The following is a 19,891-nucleotide window of genomic DNA, read 5'->3' as shown; positions in this document are numbered from 1 at the left end:
ATTCTATGGCTAACCTTGGTGAAGATCTGAACAAGAGGTAGAGCTGCGTGTCATCCGCATATTGATGACAACGCACCCCAAACCTCCTGATGATAGCCCCCAGCGGCTTCACATAGATGTTAAATAGCATCGGGGAGAGGATGGAACCCTGTGGCACCCCACAAGTGAGTGGCCACGGGTCCGGAACCTCCTCTCCCAGTGCTACCCTCTGGTACCTGCCAGAGTATGGATGGTGTCTCCAATGCCCAACCCCTCCAGGCGGTCCAGGAGGATACCATGGTCAACGGTATCAAAAGCCACTGAGAGGTTGAGGAGAACAAGGAAGAAGCATTTACCCCTATCCAGAGCCCTCCTCGTATCATCCACCAAGGCGACCAAGGCCATTTCTGTCCTATGCCCAAGCCTGAAGCCCAACTAAAATGGGTCTAGATAATCAGTTTCTTCCAAGTGTGCCTTCAACTGCATCGCCACCACCCGCTCAATCACCTTGCCCCAAAATGGCAGATTTGACGCTGGGAGAAAGTTGTTCAGAACTTGGGGATCTTGCCGTGATAGGCTACATAAATACTTACGTAGCCTATCACGGCCTCTGCAGTGACGCAAATGGCGTCCCTGCATTAGCCGTGATAGGCTATGTAAGAATTTACATAGCCTATCATGGCCTAAATGGCGAAGCAAATGGCGGTCGCAGATGCGGCCGCCATTCGCAAAACAGCGCGAACGGCACCAGGTAAGTGTTCCATTTCACGCACCTTTTGCAGGGTGGTGTGGCGGGGGGCTTCATTCCACCACGGATTTCAGGGGGCTGAATGCACTGGCATTTGGCTTCACTGAGATCCGTGGCGGAATTCTCTGACATCCCTATGTGGAAAACAACTAGATGTCTGGAGCTACCCCATGGAGTCGGATCCTTGATGGCAGAGAATTCTGCCACGGATTCCAGTGAGGCCGGATTCTTTAGAATTCGTGGCGGAACAGCCTCCTGCCCCCATGCCCCCCCCTGCAGAATCCCCCCGGGACGGTACTTACCTGGGGCGGTTGCGGCGGATTTGGTGGCGGCAGCAGTTCCGGCGGCTGGTCTCCTGGCCGGCCATGGCCGGGCTGCTACTGCCGCCATTGCTGTCCTGGCTTGCAGCCGTGATAGGGTACGTAAGAATTTACGTAGCCTATCACGGCTGGGTAAAAAAAAAAAACCAGTGTACGCAAATGGCGGCGGCTACGGCGGCCGCCATTTGCATGCCCTATTTTTCACCGATTTATCCTACGTAAATATTTACGTAAGATAAATCAGCAAAAAATAGGGCATGCAAATGGCGGCCGCCGTAGCCGCCGCCATTTGCGTACACTGTTGTTTTTTTTTTTACCCAGCCGTGATAGGCTATGTAAATTCTTACGTATCCTATTCTTACGTATCCTATCATGGCTACAAGCCATGACGGCAATGGTGGTGGCAGCAGCCCGGCCGTGGCCGGCCAGCCGCCGGTACTGCCGCCGCCGGAGCCGCCGCTGCTGCCGCCAGAACCGCCACCGCTGGAACTGCCGGCCATCAAGGATTCCGGGGGGGAGGACCAGATCGCCTCCCCCCCCGTCGAGGATTCCAGGGGAAGGGACGGAGCGCCTCCCCCCCCACCGTGAAAGATTCCACGAAAAGGTGAGTTTCATACATCCCTAGAAATGTTCTCCCAGCCATGTGGGAGCACCTCCTATGTGGCTGAGAGAATGTCTACAGTAGGGATGTACGAACCTCACTTACCTTTTCGTGGAATCTGTTGTGGTGGTGGGGGGGAGGCGCTCCGTCCCTTCCCCTAGAATCCTCGATGGGGGGGTAGGCGATCTGGTCCTCCCCCCCGGAATCCTGCCTGGCCAGCTCCGCTCCGTGGCAGCTCCGTGGAGCAGCCGGCCAGGGCCATCTGCAGCCGGATTTCCGGCCACAGATGGGCTGCTGCGGACGCAAATGGTGGCTGCCGTAATGGCCACCATTTGCGTCCAGCCAGGCTGCCATGATAGGCTATGTAAGTATTTATGTAGCCTATCACGGCAACCCGAAAGAACAAAACAAAAAACAAATGGCGTACGCAAATGGCGGTGGTTACAGCGGCCACCATTTGCGTTCCCTATTTTTCGCTATTCTAGCCTACGTAAATATTTATGTAGGCTAGAAAGGCGAAAAAAAAAAGGAACACAAATAGCGCCCACTACGCTATTTGCATTCCCCGTTTTTTCGCCTTAATAGCCTACATAAATATTTATGTAGGCTAGAACAATAGGGAATGCAAATGGCAGCTGCCATAGCCGCTGCCATTTGCGTGCGCTGTTTTTTGGGGAGGGGTTAGCCGTGATAGGCTATGTAAATAGTGTAGCCTATCACAGCTGCAAGGTTGCCAATGGCGGCCGCAGCAGCCCGGCCGCGGCCGGCCAGGAGACCAGCTGCTGGAGCCGCCACCACCGGAGCCACCGCTGCCGCCGAATCCTCCGCATCCGCCCCAGGTAAGTTCTGTCCCGGGGGGATTCAGCGGGGGGGCAGGAGGCTGTTCTGCCATGGATTCTAAAGAATCTGGCCTCACTGAAATCCATGGCGGAATTCTCTGCCATCCCTAGTATACAGGTTACCTGTGCCCCAGAATAACCCTTACGTAGGGATGTTGGAGAATTCCACCATGAATCTCAGTGAGGCCAAATGCCAGTGCATTCGGCCCCCCGAAATCCATGGTGGAATGAAGCCCCCCGCCCCATCACCCCGCAAAAAGCACGTGAAACGGAGCACTTACCTGGTGCCATTCACGCTGCTTTGCGAATGGTGGCCGTGTCTGCGGCGGCCATTCACTTTTTCATTATTGCCGTGATAGGCTACGTAAATACATATGTAGCCTATCACGGCTAATGCAGGGATGCCATTTGCGTCCCTGTGGAGGCCATGCTAGGCTACATAAATATTTACGTAGCCTATCATGGCAAAAAAGGGAATGAAAATGGCAGCCGCCGTAGCCGCCACCATTTGCGTTCCTGGTTTTTTGCCGTGATAGGCTACATAAATATATACGTAGCCTATCACGGCAAAAGACAGGGACACAAATGGTGGTGGCTATGGCGGCCGCCATTTGCATCTCTGCGCAGCCCAGTAGCCAGATGCCCGGCTGTGGGTGGCCCCGGCTGGTGGCTCTGCGGAGTCGCCGCGGAGCGGAGCTGGCCAGGGAGAATTTCTGGGGGAGGGGCGGAGCGCCCCTGTCCCATCGCAGATGTCCCTGGATGAAACCAGGTAAGTGTTTCGTACATCCCTACCCTTATGATAACAACAACAAGAAGTGATGAGAAAGGAAGCGTGCAAAGTGGACCATGACAGGCAGTATAGATTTAGGCCTGAACCACACAGGGTACAGAGGCATGTGTAACGTTAGCCCAACGGTCCTTTTCTCATTATGAAGTACCATCAGGACACTTGGCAGTGCAGAACAGGGAGTTGCTTCTCCCCAGAATATCTCCCCACCCCCACTCAGCTGCTTTTACTTTTGCAGGGTTCTGGACTTGTGTTTATGAGATAAATTATATGGGGCTACAACACTGTCGGGGTAAAATCATTTGTGGGAGGAAGATTCAGGGGGAAATGGCTGGCAGGGGAAGAGTTAAGCAACCCATCCTTCCCCCCCCCCCCACGACCCCTTCTTTACTTCTAAAGCACTACCTCAGGGGCGTAGAACCTTTTTTACCCTGAGGGCTGAATGCCATTTCAAAGAAGTTCTCAGGGGAGGGCTGCATCCCAGTGGAGCCAAAGACAAAAGAGGTGGGACAAATATATCAGCAGATTTTAGCTTAAAGTTCTTATTGCCAGGAGCTAAGCTTTTAGGAGAGGCCGTTCAGCCTTTCAGAATGGGGAAACACTGCACAAAAGCCGGGAAACCACCAGACGATTGGTGGTCAGGGGAAAGGGGTGTGGCCTTCTGGGGAACACCAGAGGGCTGGATTGGGACCTCAGGAGGGTTGGATTTGACCTGATGGTCTGTACTCCTGCACTAGATCCTGAGGGTGTTTGTTTTGTAATGGAGAAGGGGCCTCTGGCTAATGTGACATGCTGCTACAGTGTAACCTCTAGTTTTGCCCTTAAAAGAGAGAGTTGTTCAGATGACCTCACTATGGATCCCTTCACACGGGGCTTTTATCCTGCTATTGCGATTGCTCCCTCACAGACGTTTGCGGACCCTTTCGATGACACCATTAACCTCCAGGGTGTCTCCTGCACTAATGACCTTTATTCCATTTTTAAATAGATTGGAGATGACGAAGTATCAAATTACCCCGCTTGTGTTCTGCTTGAGTTCCCTCCGTGGAAAAGGAAAAGCAGCAAGAAGAGGAGCAAGATCAATGAAACATACAGAAGACTCAGACAAAGGGGAGAAAGAGGGGGGAAAGGAAGCACACGTAAAGGGAGTCCGTCGTGATCCTGCATTTAAAACGGAAACAGAAAGCCCCCTTTTAAATGTGGAATTCAGGCTGGTGTAGAGATGCTCTATGTTACTTTGATTTTGTCTGATAGAACTAGAGAAAGAGCATCCGGAGACTGTTATCAACTACTGGTAACTACAGAAATGAGCCCCTTTCTTTAATATCAAATGTATCTTCTTCCATAATGAAATATCTGTGTGAGGTTGCGGAAACAGATATAATTTGGCTTTTCTTCTTCAGACAAATTTCACCCCAATAATATTAATGCCAATCCTTTTCTATTACATTCTTTTCTAGTTTTTCTATTGCTGAGTTATTATAGTTGACACTTATGCTGCCAACGTTTATTTTACTTTATCAGTTTCTTAGCTGTCTTTCAAGTTCATAGTCCTCCCAAGGTAGTTTACAGCATAAAAATAGTAATCCCAAATTAGCCATATTGAATACCCATTTCCTATATTGAACTCTATGGAATTCATTTCTGAGTAAGTATAGAATGGATTTCACTGTTCATATAATGATTTATTCTCTGTAGTAAAGATCTGCATATCCTTTAAATCAATATTCCCACTGGGCTGGCTTTCCTATATTAACATAACCAACAGCGTACTAGCTAGCTACTGTACAGAAGTAACATGCTACCTGCCCAGAGAGTTTCCAATGTATATTACTTTATGAGCCTATTTCACGATGCAAACCCCATAGGAGAGGCTCTCATATGACAGATATGGATTAACAAGGGTGTCAGTTCTGGAATTAATGCATCAAAACCATTAGTCTTTGCACCGCTTGCCAGATTTGAACCATTTCCCATATCCAAACTTTGTATTTTTGGAGCATGCAGTAAAGCAGAAGTTATAGTAGAGCATGAGTTAGAGGGTAATTTGAAGTTTGCAAAACAAATTATGACCCTTTGTAGTGTAGGACCAAACAACATAATCAAGAGAATAGTGAGACGTGCATTCCTAATAGTTGATGGAAAATCACATGGATGAAATTTTAGGGAAGAGATTATTGAGATAGGAAAGTACATGTTGTGGTCATATCTTGGCTGGCCGTGATATAGGAAGGAAGTCTACGTGATGTGTTCCAGTAATAGATTTTGGATGATGGGAAATATATCTAAGAAACTTCTGAAGAAAGCCAAATCTGGAGACCATGGCCCTAGGGGATGTTATATTTCCCAGTGTGATGGACCTCTTGTCTGTCTTTTCAACTATTCCCCTATTCCTTGACTATTTTCAAAGTAGTAACTTGCCACAGTGGGCATACAAGCATAAGGGAGGGCATCCGCCCATAAGGTAAAGCGAATTTGATTGCTCCTCCTGTTCCCTGGATCTTTTATTGGACAGGCATGTGTGGTAAAATTCTCGTCACCATGCAGAATGTTTGTAGTGGTGCAGATTTCCAGTCTAGTTGTATGCTCACTATGATAAATTATAAATTACTTCTTATTAAATTGGTATATGTATTTCCCTAAAGACAGAAAAAAGAGAAAATATAAGGTTGTAGGATATAGGGCATGCAAGGCATTGTGTTTTGTTTTTCCACTTGATGTTATAAAAAAGCATTCATTTTGAAATTTATCTATTCATTCATTTATTCATTCATTCATTCATAGCACATTTGTATTATAACTAACATTCATTTCTGCCTCTTTTTTTGCTGCTGTCTATGGTTGTGGAGGCAGTGGAGCTCTTCTGGGCAGTTGCCTCTTGGTGGGGCACCATTTTATTTTCCTGGAATGCCCCAGAAGTTGCCTTATACACTTGTGGCTACCACCTTTTGTGGTGGCTGCCATTTTTTCCCCCTCCCAGAACGCTCTGAAAGTTTGGATTATCCAGGGCATTCAAGCTAGGGATGGACGAAAGGGACTTACCTGGTCCTGCAGCTTGCTTCGCGGTGGGGGGGAGGCACTTCGGTTCTCCCCCTGAAGTTCAGATGAGGGGGGGGAGGCGCCCCGCCTTGCCCGGCCGAAATTCAGGCCGGGGAGGAGCGCCCCATCTACCTGGCTGCGAAAAAAAAGGAAAGTAAAAAAAAAACAAACCACACCCGTGATAGGCTATGTAACGATTTACGTAGCCTATCACGGCTAGATTTCCAAAGTCAGCTGTGATAGGCTATGTAAATCATCATGTAGCCTATCTAGGGATGTACGAAAGGGACTTACCTTGTCCCGCAGCTTTTTTCGCGGTGGGGGGGAGGTGCTTCGCTTCTCCCCCCGAAGTCCATGCGAGGGGGGGGAGGCTTCCCGCCTCGCCCGGCCAAAATTCAGGCCGGGCAGGAGGCGCCCCATCCCTCGCCGGTGAAAGTCAGGCCGGGCAGAAGCGCCCCGTCTACCCGGCCGCGAAAAAAAAACAAAAAAACCCCACCCCCGTGATAGGCTACGTAACGATTAACGTAGCCTATCACGGCTAGATTTCCAAAGACAGCCGTGATAGGCTACGTTAATCGTCACGTAGCCTATCATGGGTGACTTTGAAAAAAAAACCAAAAAAAGCGCGTACGCAAATGGCGGCCCCCAAAGGGAGCCGCCATTTGCGTTCCTTATTTGGTCCCTGTAGTCTACGTAAAGATTTACGTAGACTACGGCGAAAATAAGGGCAACGCAAATAGCGTTCCCTTATTTTCGCCATAGTCTATGTAAATCTTTACGTAGACTAGACGTGCCAAACTAAGGAATGCAAATGGTGTTGCCCTTATGATCCGCGGGGGGGGGGGCAGGGGGGTGGAAGGCCGTTCCGCCACAGAGTTCGGGGGGCCGAATGCACTGGCATTCAGCCTCACCGAGATCCATGGCGGAATTCTCCGACATCCCTAATCAACTCCATCTGATACGGCAGCTGTGCCCCTACCTTCCCGACCATCTGCTCCCATCGGTAGTACATGCCCTGGTCTCCTCTCGTTTAGACTACAGTAATGCGCTCTATGTGGGGTTACCCTTGAAGACAGTTCGGAAGCTGCAGCTGCAGCTGGTACAGAATGCTGTGGCTTGCCTGATTAAAGGCAGCCGCTGGCAAGATCACATCACTCCAGTGCTGAAGGAGCTGCACTGGTTACCAGTTGTTTTCCACGCCAAACTGAAGGTGTTGGTTTTGACCTTTAACACCCTATATGGTTCTAGCCCAGCCTATCTTAAGGAGCGCTTCCAGAAACACCAGACAGGCTGCTTAACAAGATCAGCCTTGGATGGCCTTCTCTCTGTCCCATTACCCAGGACAGCTAGACTGGTGGGGACGAGGGAGAGGGCCTTCTCTGTGGTGGCCCCCAGTCTGTGGAACTCCCTCCTTAAGGAACTCCGCCATGCCCCCTCTTTAATGAGCTTCCGCCGCGCATTAAAAATGTGGTTGTTCAGGCAGGCATTTGAGGTGGTTTAGGGTATTTTTTAGAATTATGGTGTTTTTACTGTAGAATTTTATTGTTTTAAACTGTTCTATTATATACTTTGTACATTGCCCAGAGTGGCTGGGTGACCAGCCAGATGGGCAATTAATAAAGTTAATAAGTAAGTAAATAAGTAAATAAATAAATAAATAAAATTCAGAGAAAATGAAATGGTATCTGCCAGGAGGCCAGAGAAGGTTGGCACCACCCAGCCTGGAATGAGTGATGAATGGGTATGAACGGAACAATGAAAATGAACACCATTCATGCCCATTTGGTACTCTTGATATTAATTTCATAACACATATTTGTTGTTGTTGTTGTTGTTGTTGTTCAGTCGTTCAGTTGTGTCCGACTCTTCGTGACCCCATGGACCATAGCACGCCAGGCCTTCCTGTCCTGCGCTCTCTCCCGGAGCGTGCTCAAGTTCATATTCATTGCATCGGTGATGTTATCTAGCCATCTCATCCTCTGCTGTCCCCTTCTCCTTTTGCCTTCAGTCTTTCCCAGCATCAGGGTCTTTTCCAGAGAGTTTTCTCTTCGCATTAGGTGGCCAAAATATTGGAGCTTCAGCTTCAGTATCTGTCCTTCCAATGAGCACTCAGGGTTGATTTCCTTTAGGACTGACTGATTTGACCTCCTTGCAGTCCAGGGGACTCGTAAGAGTCTTCTCCAGCACCACAGTTTGAAAGCATCAATTCTTCGGCGCTCAGCCTTCCTTATAGTCCAGCTCTCACAGCCATACATTACTACTGGGAAAACCATAGCTTTGATTAGACGGACCTTTGTCGGCAAGGTGATGTGTCTGCTTCTGACTATGCTGTCTAGGTTTGCCATAGCTTTCCTCCCAAGGAGCAAGCGTCTTTTAATTTCAAGGCTACAGTCACCGTCTGCGGTGATCTTGGAGCCCAAGAAAGTAAAATCTGTCACTGCTTCCATTCCTTCCCCTTCTATATGCCAGGAAGTAATGGGGCCAGATGCCATGATCTTAGTTTTTTTAATGTTGAGTTTCAAGCCAGCTTTTGCACTCTCCTCTTTCACCCTCAACAAGAGGCTCTTGAGATCCTCTTCTCTTTCTGCCATTAGGGTGGTATCGTCTGCATATCGGAGGTTGTTGATAATTCTCCCAGCAATCTTAATTCTGACCTGTGATTCATCCAACCCAGCATTTCTCATGATGTACTCTGCATATAAGTTAAATAAGCAGGGTGACAATATGCAGCCTTGTCGTACTCCTTTCCCAATTTTGAACCACTCGGTTGTTCCATGTCTGGTTCTTACTGTTGCTTCTTGACCCTCGTACAGGTTTCTCAGGAGACAGGTAAGGTAGTCTGGTACTCCCATCACTTTAAGAATTTGCCACAGTTTGTTGTGATCCACACAATCAAAAGCTTTAGTGTAGTCAATGAAGCAGAAATAGACGTTTTTCTGGAATTCTCTTGCTTTCTCCATGATCCAGCGAATGTTGGCGATTTGATCTCTAGTTCCTCTGCCTCTTCGAAACCCCGCTTGTACTTCCGGTAGTTCTTGGTTCGCATACGGCTGAAGCCTAGCTTGTAGGATTTTGAGCATCACCTTGCTGGCATGTGAAATGAGCACAACTGAGCGGTAATTTGAACACTCTTTGGTGTTGCCCTTCTTTGGAATTGGAATGTAAACTGACCTTTTCCAGTCTTGCGGCCATTGTTGAGTGTTCCAAATTTTTTGGCATATTGAATGCAGCACTTTAACAGCATCATCTTTTAGGATTTTAAATAGCTCAGCTGGAAGACTGTCATCTCCGCTAGCTTTGTTGTTACTAATGCTTCCTAAGGCCCACTTGACTTCACTCTCGAGGATGTCCGGCTCAAGTTCAGTGACCGCACTATCATGGCTATCAGGGACATTCAGATCTTTCCTGTATAGTTCTTCTGTGTATTCTTTCCACCTCTTCTTAAGCTCATCTGCTTCTGTGAGGTCCCTGCCTTCTTTGTCCTTTATCATGCCCGTCTTTGCACAAAACGTTCCCTTGAGATCTCCAATTTTCTTGAAGAGATCTCTAGTCTTTCCCATTCTGTTGTTTTCCTCGATTTCTTTGCATTGTTCATTTAAGAAGGCCTTCTTGTCTCTCCTTGCTATTCTCTGGAACTCTGCATTCAGTTTAGGGGTGGACGAAAGTCACTTACCTGTCCTCGAAGGACGTTTGCGGTGGGGGGGGAGGCGCTTCGCTGGTCCCCCCGCGAAGTTCAGGCCGGGGGGGGAGGCTTCCCGCCTTGGCCCGGCCGAAATTCAGGCCGGGGGGGAGGCTTCCCGCCTCGCCCGGCCGAAATTCAGGCCGGGGAGGAGGCTTCCCGCCTCGCCCGGCCGCGAACGCGTAAGTTTAAAAAACAAAACAAAAACGCCCCCTGATAGGCTACGTGATGATTCACGTAGCCTATCACGGCTAGATCTGCAAAGTCAGCCGTGATAGGCTATGTCAATCGTCACGTAGCCTATCAGGGGGCGTTTTTGTTTTTTTCTTTCATTGCAATGGCGGCGGCGGCAGCCGGTTGAAAGACCGGCTGCCGCTCCCGCCCCGCTCGAACACCTGCCGAACCGCCAGTGGGACCCGCCGCCGGGAGGGACATTCGGCGAAGGTAAGTCCCGTCCCGGGGGTGTGTGCGGGGGCGGGGTGTGTGTGCAGAGGATTTCTCCCTGAAACTTGTTCGGGGGGCCGAACACGTTGGCGCTCGGCCCCCCGAAGTTTCGGGGAGAAATTCTCCGCCAACCCTAATTCAGTTGGATATATCTTCCCCTTTCTCCCTTGCTTTTCGCTTCCCTTCTTTCCTCAGCTACTTGTAAAGCCTCATCAGACAGCCACTTGGCTTTCTTGCATTTCTTTTTCTTTGGGATGGATTTCGTTGCTGCCTCCTGAACAATGTTACGGACCTCCGTCCATAGTTCCTCAGGCACCCTGTCTATCAGGTCTAATCCCTGAAATCTATTCCTCACCTCCACTGTATATTCATAAGGGATATGATTTGGTCATACCTGAATGGTTTAGTGGTTTTCCTTACGTTCTTCAATTTAAGCCAAAATTTTGCAAGAAGCAGCTCATGATCTGAGCCACAGTCAGCTCCAGGTCTTGTTTTTACTGACTGTATGGAGCTTCTCCATCTTTGGCTGCAAAGGACATAATCAATCTGATTTCGATATTGACCATCTGGTGATGTCCATGTGTAGAGTCGTCTCTTGTGCTGTTGGAAAAGAGTGTTTGCTATGATCAGCGTGTTCTCTTGGCAAAACTCTATTAGCCTTTGTCCTGCTTCATTTTGTACACCAAGGCCATGCCTGCCTGTTATCCTGGTGATTTCTTGACTTCCTACTTTAGCATTCCAATCCCCTATGATGAAGAGGACATCTTTTTTTGGTGTTAGTTCTAGAAGGTGTTGTAGGTCTTCATAGAACCCATCAACCTCAGCTTCCTCGGCATCAGTGGTTGGGGCATAGACTTGAATTACTGTGATGTTGAATGGTTTGCCTTGGATTCGTACTGAGATCATTCTATCATTTTTAAGATTGTACCCCAGTACTGCTTTTCCCACCCTTTTGTTGACTATGAGTGCTACTCCATTTCTTCTAAGGGATTCTTGCCCATAATAGTAGATATGATGGTCACCTGAATTAAATTCGCCCATGCCTGTCCATTTTAGTTCGCTGATTCCCAAGATGTCGATGTACAATCTTGCCATCTCCTGTTTGACCACCTCCAGCTTACCTTGATTCATTGATCTGATATTCCAGGTTCCTAAACAATATTGTTCTTTACAGCATCGGATTTTCTTTTCACCACCAGACACATCCGCAGCTGAGTGTCCTTTCGGCTTTGGCCCAGCCGCTTCACTCTTTCTGGCGCTACTTGGAAATACCCTCTGCTTTTCCCCAGTAGTATATTGGACACCTTCCGACCTGAGGGGCTCATCTTCCGGCATCATATCTTTTAGCCTTGTGATACGTTCCATGGGGTTTTCTTGGCAAGAATACTGGAGTGGGTTTCCATTTCCTTCTCCAGTGGACCACATTTTGTCAGAACTCTTCGCCATGACCTGTCCATCTTGGGTGGCCCTGCACGGCATAGCTTATGGCTTCACTGAGTTACGCAAGCCCCTTCGCCACAACAAGGCAGTGATCCATGAAGGGGCATATCGCATATACATTGTTATGCCCCTTATGTATATGTTATAACATATAACATATGCCCCTTATGTTATGTATAACACATTTACATTGAACCAAATGTGTACTATTCAATTTCCCATTCATTATGAAATTATTACAAATGCCTAGAGTGGGATAGGGAGGGAAGGAGGTGGTAGTATGCAGTAGTAGTGCAGCACTAGTGCTAATGACATTGTGCTAGTGTAAACCAATGCTAGCACAACATCATTAGTGCTTGCTAGTGCAAAGGGGAAAAGCAATGATTTGCTGCCAAAATTTGGTGGTGGTGCCACTGACATTTGATGTCAAATTGCTGCTTTCTTCCTTCAAACTAGCAAGTGCTAATGATGTTGAACTAGCACTGGTGTACGCTAGTGCAACAGCGTTAGTACTACTAGTGCTGCACCAACATCAGAAAGGTCAGGGATAGAGGGTAGATGCAAATTTATGCTGGATAATATTGTCCTCTTTGAAGAAATAGTGAGATGTTTGGTGGTTAGAGAAAGTGTGGAACATACGGGTGGAGTGCCAATTTGAGTGCAATGTCAGAGGTGAAGAAGACATGGTAGGGATTCTGAAATAAGGGGTCAGTATGGGAGGAATATAGAGAAAGGAAGAGAGGAAAAATGACGGAGGAATTTATAGTAGATTCTTTACATTTTCTCCAGGAGTACCATGAGAAACCACACCCCTACTTCTGGTTCCCTACAACTTTCCTGGTCAACACAGCTTGGGTGTCCAAGGACTTCTCCAATGGATTTAAATTTGGTCTTTAAATTTGGATAACTGCCATTCAGCTCCTCCTCTCATGCAGACTCAAAAATGGTCCCAAGTGTGCACCAAACATTTGTTAGTCTTAGCTTTGTTTTGTTTTGCAACTAACAATTACAGATCATGCCCTCAGAAGTCATTTCTGTGGAAGATGTATATCTTTATTCAAAGCACAGAGCTGAAATTTAAATTGCCCTGATTGTGCCATAGGTTTGAAAAGGCTCAATATGCAGAGTTTGCTGCATGAGTAAAAGATAACTGTTGATTCCTGTCGATATGAAAGGGCCTAAGAACTTTATCATTTGGCCGCTAGAGAACAACTGGTAAATAACTCAGCAATGAATAATGAATCCCAGGTACCTGCTCTTTAAGGAACTTTGGACACCACCATTGAGGGCAGCCAGCAACTACATAGCATACATTAGCATGCAGGCAGTATTCACAGCTTCTGCAATAGCTACTCTGAAAGAACCCAATCAGCTGGAGTTACTGCCTCTCAGCAGAGGTTACAATTGCTGTGACGCATTTGAAAGGTGTGTTAAGAAAGATCACACAAACTGAAGCCTGCCTGTCCCTGAGTCAAACTACACATTGACAATCAGTCACCTGAATTTTTTCCGAGAGGGAAACTTTGGGGAAACCTGAAGGTTTGCCCAAAGCAGCTGCGGGAGCCTGAAACCTGTATCAGAAATTCACATGAAGGAGGCAGGGGGCACTTCTTTCTTACCCTGCATGTCATTATTCTTATCAAAATCACAATCTCGAAGCTGCATTTTGCCCTATGGGAGCAATAGCATTTCAGACGGGGCAATTTTGATAAGAAAAATGGCTTCCAGGGGAAGAGATAAGTGCCACCATCCCTTTCCCCTGCACATGTCTAATCCAGATAGCAGCTTCATGCAGCTGCCTTGAGTAAAAAAAACACAGGAAAAATATTGACACATCATATGTAGTTTGACCCTGTTTTATGGAACTTTGCAGGTGATCAATATGTAGCATCATGCAGCATCCAATCAGAGTAATGGCTCCTGCCTTCACTCTGAGTTAAAAATGTCACTCTCTCCAAAAAGTCCCCAAATGCCTCCTAACTGGCCTGTAAATGGCGATTGGCATTTTGGTCCAACCCTACATTATTGTAAATGGCTATAAAAAGAAGACACATTTTCCTAACTAAATTGCATGCTTTTAAACATGTGAAATTAGACTCACGGAATCATATAGTTAAGAAGTAATATCATGGAGTCTTGCTAACATAACTTCTGCTGTCTAAATTAGGGACGTATGAGAAATTAATTTCAGTTCGAGTTGGACTAGAATTTACCCAGTTCACACCTCCCGAACCTGAATATGGACCCAAAGACAATCTGCAGTCAACATCCATACATTTCCAAGCTTGTGATGCAATTTGCAAACCAAAAAGTAATCCATTTGAAAAAAGTGCACATTTGAAAACTATGCATAAAAATGCATACTTTGGAAAAATGTGCACAAACATGCTGTAATCAATGGGAGAAACTGTGTACGATTAAAAAATGCATGCAATTGATGCACACATTTGGAAAATCTGCACAGAAATACACACACATTTTCAGGCAAAAAATGGAAACAAAGCTCACAATCTGATATGGAAATGTAAATTTCGAAGTGGAATTCAGCGACCCTCATTGAGCTCATGATTTGCTGATTCACACATCCCTAGTATGTGTGAATCAGCAATATCTGAATGTACTGTGCCAGATAGTACCATATCAGCTGAAGTCTATGGGCTAGTTCACACATTTATTACTGCATATGGAAAACATATATTTTGAGTATGTATATATGACATAGTTCACATGTGACACTGTACAGAGAGTAGGAAGAGCAGAGAGTTCTAATACTCCATAGCATTTAGAAGTCCTGTGGATTTGTGAGTGTATAAGCATGCTCTCATCACTCTGAGGATAACATCTTAGAGATAGTCGACCTGTTCTATAGCATCTTCTAATATATATATATATATATATATATATATATATATATATGCCACAATATCAGACATGCTACAGCACCAAGCCTTGATCAAACATCCACCTGTCAGTTCAGCTCATAGGTATAATGTTCAAGGATGCCTGAAGATTGCTGAAGATAAATTGCAAAGGACTATGCCCATTTCATATTTTAGCAGCTCCCTCTACAACTATAGACACATGGTTTTAATTCAAAAGGAAAAGAGAAAAAGCAAAACAATACTATTTTTTTCTTTTACTCTGTGAATCACACACTGTCACTGGTTTTTTTTGTCCCTGCTTCTGTTTCTAATCTTCATCCTGTGAGACACTAAATCAAAATTAGGAATATAATAATGTTTAGAGTTTAATTTTGCAATTTGTTCATCCTTATGTTTCCAGAGGGGACTTCTTGCTGGTATTGAAGGTCACTGTCTCCCCCCAAACAGGGAGAAGTACTACAAATACATTTACCTCAGTAATCCTTGGAGGGAGGGGGGGAACAACAACAAGGCACAACAGCATTAGCCCTCAAACTTACTCCACTGTTGCATATAATTTTTAGATGGTGGTCACCCACCCCTGCTCTTTCAGAATGGATAACTTGTGACCCTAGCGACACATGTACCCTTGGGCTAATTTCAGAAGCCTTCTGCAAGTGATCAGTTCAAACCTCTGATCACAAACCCCAGCAGCCTGCTGGCTGGAAAGAAAGAGTGAGAGTGGGAGGGAAGGAAGTGTGTGCCAGAGAGAGGGGGCAAGTGAGTGAGAGAGAGAGAGAGAGAGAGAGAGAGAGAGAGAAAAGGGTAACTCTGCCCATTTTTGTCTCTGGGCCCACCCACCCACCATCAGCCTTGACCCCATCCACCGCTGGCATGCAGCCCACAACAGATCATCCATGAAGGAATATGGCCACGAAGTTTCCACGCCCCTGGCATAGGCTTTGCCTTAAACTCATCGTACAGATTAGAGCACTAAGGCTGCAAATGGAAAGAAAACAATTGCTTATTCAACTTCCATGGTATGTAAACACTGAACATGGATCTCTTTCAGTTTAATTTCCAGCATCATTGCAAGCTAGAACATGGCTGTCAGTAAAATGCTACAAGCAATGCCAGTGTGATACCCATGATCTTAATGATGCAAATTTGGGTGTCCTAGTTTACCACTCACACATCTATTTCCCTCCCTTAGCAAATGTCCAAAGACACTGTCAAATGTTGGCAAACTCCTGAACATGATCCTCATGTGAGAACCGTTGACATGCTGCAATAAATGCACCATCCAGCTTTTTATAAGAACAAACATCTCCCTTTTGCCCAAGCAATGTCTTCATACTTACACTTTGCATAGGAAAATCTGTTGTTTGATACCAGTGCACATTGTCATATAGGGACCTGTGCTGAATATCAGCCTGCCATATTGTATCCATTACAATAAAGCTATTCTGTGACCTTAGAGCAGGGCAGGCAACCTGGTGCTCTCCAGTTATTTTGGACTATAACTCCCATGCTCCCTGACCATTGGCCATGCTGGCTGGGGCTGATGGGAGTTGTTGGCCAAAGCAGTTGCAGAGCACCAGGTTGCCTCGCCCTGTCTTAGATTCATATAATTTGAATTTGATGTCAGATTGATATCTAGGAACTAAAATCAGTGGTTTGGCTAAAAATTGTTTGTTTATATGATCATTTCTAACCCACCAGTCTAGGTGGCTTACAACAATTAAAATGACAATAACATAGGGATGTCAGAGAATTCCACCACGAATCTCGGGGGGCTGAATGCCAGCGCATTTGGCCCCCCTAAATCGGTGGTGGAACGGTCTGCCCCCCCGCCCCCGGGACAGGACTTACCTTGGGCGGATCTTCCTGGCGGCGGCGGCTCCGGCGGCAGTTTGGCGGCGCCATTTCCAGTTTAAAAAAAACAAAAACAAAAAAACGTGATAGGCTACGTAAAGATTTACGTAGCCTATCACAGCTAGATTTTTAAAAAACACCATGATAGGCTACGTAAATCTTTACATAGCCTATCACGGCTGACTTTAAAAAAAAACCAAAAACACGCATGTACGCAAATGGCGGCGGCCATGGGCGCCGCCATTTGCATTCCTAATTTTGGCACGTTTTAGTCTACGTAAACATTTACGTAGACTAAGACGGCAAAAATAAGGGGAACGCAAATAGTGTAGACGCTATGCTATTTGCGTTCCCCTTATTTTTGCCGTCTTAGTCTACGTAACTGTTTACGTAGACTAAGACGGCGAAAATAAGGGGAACTCAAATAGCGTAGCGTCTATGCTATTTGCGTTCCCCTTATTTTCGCCGTCTTAGTCTACGTAAATGTTTACGTAGAGTAAGACGTGCCAAAATAAGGAACGCAAATGGCGGCGCCCGTGGGCGCCGCCATTTGCATACGAACGTTTTTTTTTCTTTTAAATCAGCTGTGATAAGCTACGTAAACATTTACGTAGCCTATCACGGCTGACTGCAGGGACGCAAACGGCGGTGGTTACGGCCGCCGCCATTTGCGTCCCTGCTAGCCAGCAGCCGGATGTCCGGCCGTTGGTGGAGCCGGCCGGCGGCTCCACAGAATTCCTGTGGAGCGGAGCCGGCCGGCCAGAATTTCGGGGGGGAGGGATGGAGTGCCTCCCCCCCCAGCCAGAATTTCGGGGGGAGGGACAGAGCGCCTCTCCCCCACCATGAATGTCACCCTTCGAAAAGGTAAGTGACTTTTGTACATCCCTACAATAACATCATAAAACCAACAAAGAGTCTTGTGGCACCTTAATGACTAATACATTTATTTTTGCATAAGCTTTCATGGACTATAGATCACTTCACGAGATGTATCTCCGTGCATCTGATGAAGTGGGATATAGTCCATGAAAGGTTATGTCAAAATAAATGTGTTAGTCTTCAAGGTGTCACAACACCTCTTTGTTGTTTTTGCTGCAATAAACTAATAAGAAAACCAGAATATTGAACAAAGTACAACAGAGGTGAAAAAACCTGAGTAAGTTGACTCATGACTCAGATATATAGTATGAAACGTATTTTCTGGCCATGGTCCACTGATTAAACTAACCAAGTTTATATGTAACATGTAAAGTCTCTGCATGTCTATGTGTCCTTTCACGAAGGGAAAGAAACCTAAATTGAGAGAACACATGGCACGACATAGGTATTGCCCTGGTGAGAACAGAAGCAAAACATGTAGAGTAACTGTGACGCTTTGATCTAAACCAGCCTTCCCCAATTTGGGCCTCTCCAAGATGTTTTGGCCCCAGCCAGCATGGCTGATGGTCAGAACAGATGTGCGTTGTAGTTGTTCTGGCCTCAACACATGTTAGGCTGTGTGTCATCAAACACAATCCTCCAATCCACACTTTCCGGTAAATCAGTCTTCAAAGTTATTAATAACTTAACTTGAGGAGCAAACAACTAATACATGCAGAGGATGACTACTTAACTGCAGATGAAGGATGAGTGGAGCAGGTTGAGATAAAATAAATGATATGGATGAAGTAAAAAGTCAATGCAAGGCTAGGCAGAGAACCAGGCCCAAGGAAGACATTACATCTACTGAGGAAAAACTGGCCTAAACATGACTAGATTTTTTTCCCTAGGAACAATCAATTAACATGAAGTACAGACAGTAAGGTCTGATCAGCTGCTGACAGATCAATAGAAGGAAAATTAAAGCCATTATAAATGCAAAGAGTAGGGGGCAATACAACAAGTAACACAATGTCCAATTGGGGCAGAACAGTAGTCCAAATCTAGAGGGGCCAGGCTGGCGAAGGCTGACACTTCATATTTAGATTACAACTCTTTTGTCCATATAGATCTAGTGTTATGTTACTATAGTCTATTCTTTATGTTACTATCCTTTAGTCTATATTACAGTTCTGTAATTAACCTACCTATGCATGTTTTTAAAATGCACCATCAAAATACCAATATATTGTAAGAACCATTACCTTCAATGATGACTTAGTCCGAGGTTCTGGTTTCTGTTTCGTAGGCGTATTTTTAATAAGCAGAGACTGATCTGTACGAGAATCATAATTCCCATGTTCTGAATCATCTGTATATGCATCTTTCTCTCTTCCTATGTCTGAGAGGGGAAAAATACCAAAAACAGATGGACTCATTTGATATTGCTATGGAGACACTCCAACAAAGATACAAGTACAGTCCCCTTAATTATCTGCCTTTAATTCATTTGTCACATGTTCCATCTCCTTCCAATATGCTATTTTTAAAGCAAAATCTAATATTTACCATAATATTTTGTTGCTTTTTTCTAATAAGATTTCACAGAGGGCTGTGCAGGGACTCCCCAACCTGCCTCAGAGGCCGCTTCAGGGCTTCCAAGGCAGGTCTGATCCACTTCAGCCCTGAGAATCGGATGTTCAAATCCTGCTTTGGCCATCCCAGACACCCCCGCTGTACCGTGCGAGCTCCCAGTTCCTTACCTGGGCCCTCAGGATGCATGCCAGCAGCTGTTGTCTTCTTCCGGGGCGGCGGGGGGGGGGAGGAAGTTGCTGCCGCCAGCGTCTTACTTGGGCCCTCAGGACATGTGCTAGAAGCCATCTTCTTGTTCCAGGGAGTCACTATGGTGACTCCCTGTATTTCCAGAAATAGATCCTGGGCAAGTGGCAGCCATCAAGCCATCAAGTACGCTACATTAATATTGCGTACTTGATGGCTTGAGAGCTGTCATTTGTGAAAGATTGATTTCTGGAAATACAGGAAGCCATCATTTTAGAAATGGCGACTCCCTGGAAGAAGACAGCTACCAGCATGCATCCCAAGGGTCCATGTAAGGAGCTGGCGGCTGGGAAGCAGCAGTGCAGCTGGCCTTCTGGATTGCTCTGAAGCACGCTGAAATGCTTTGGAGAGACCCAACGCACTTCGTGCCACTCTGTGCTCCCTCCGCCCTGCCTCAGAAGTGACCCAAAGCGGCCTGCTTCAGCTCAGAGTTTGGGCTTCAGGCCAAAGCGGTGCACAGCTTTAATTTCAGAAATCTGCTCTATAGTACTGAAGTTATATATGCATAGAGTTGGCGTCCTTCAGCTGTTAAATTTCTTTAGAAGCTCTGACCAAAATGAGTAACTAAAAATGAGTGTACCA

The 19,891-nt window shown here is 46.2% G+C and overlaps 1 protein-coding gene across 1 annotated transcript in view; it reads right to left on the bottom strand.

Moving 5' to 3' along the window:
- ANO3 (anoctamin 3) overlaps positions 1-19,891 on the bottom strand; it is a 405,787-nt gene that overhangs the window by 140,984 nt on the left and 244,912 nt on the right. The window contains exon 4 of the mRNA XM_084852445.1: positions 18,736-18,872. Within this exon, the coding sequence (XP_084708571.1) occupies positions 18,736-18,872 (137 nt within the window). The remainder of the gene's footprint in view (positions 1-18,735; positions 18,873-19,891) is intronic.

The sequence above is a fragment of the Heloderma suspectum genome, chromosome 1 (assembly GCF_057233095.1).
Source record: "Heloderma suspectum isolate Gila_16-S chromosome 1, 16-S_ref, whole genome shotgun sequence".
Taxonomy (NCBI): domain Eukaryota; kingdom Metazoa; phylum Chordata; class Lepidosauria; order Squamata; family Helodermatidae; genus Heloderma; species Heloderma suspectum.
The sequence above is the reverse complement of the archived record's forward strand: the minus strand, read 5'-3'. Positions and strand labels throughout refer to the sequence as shown.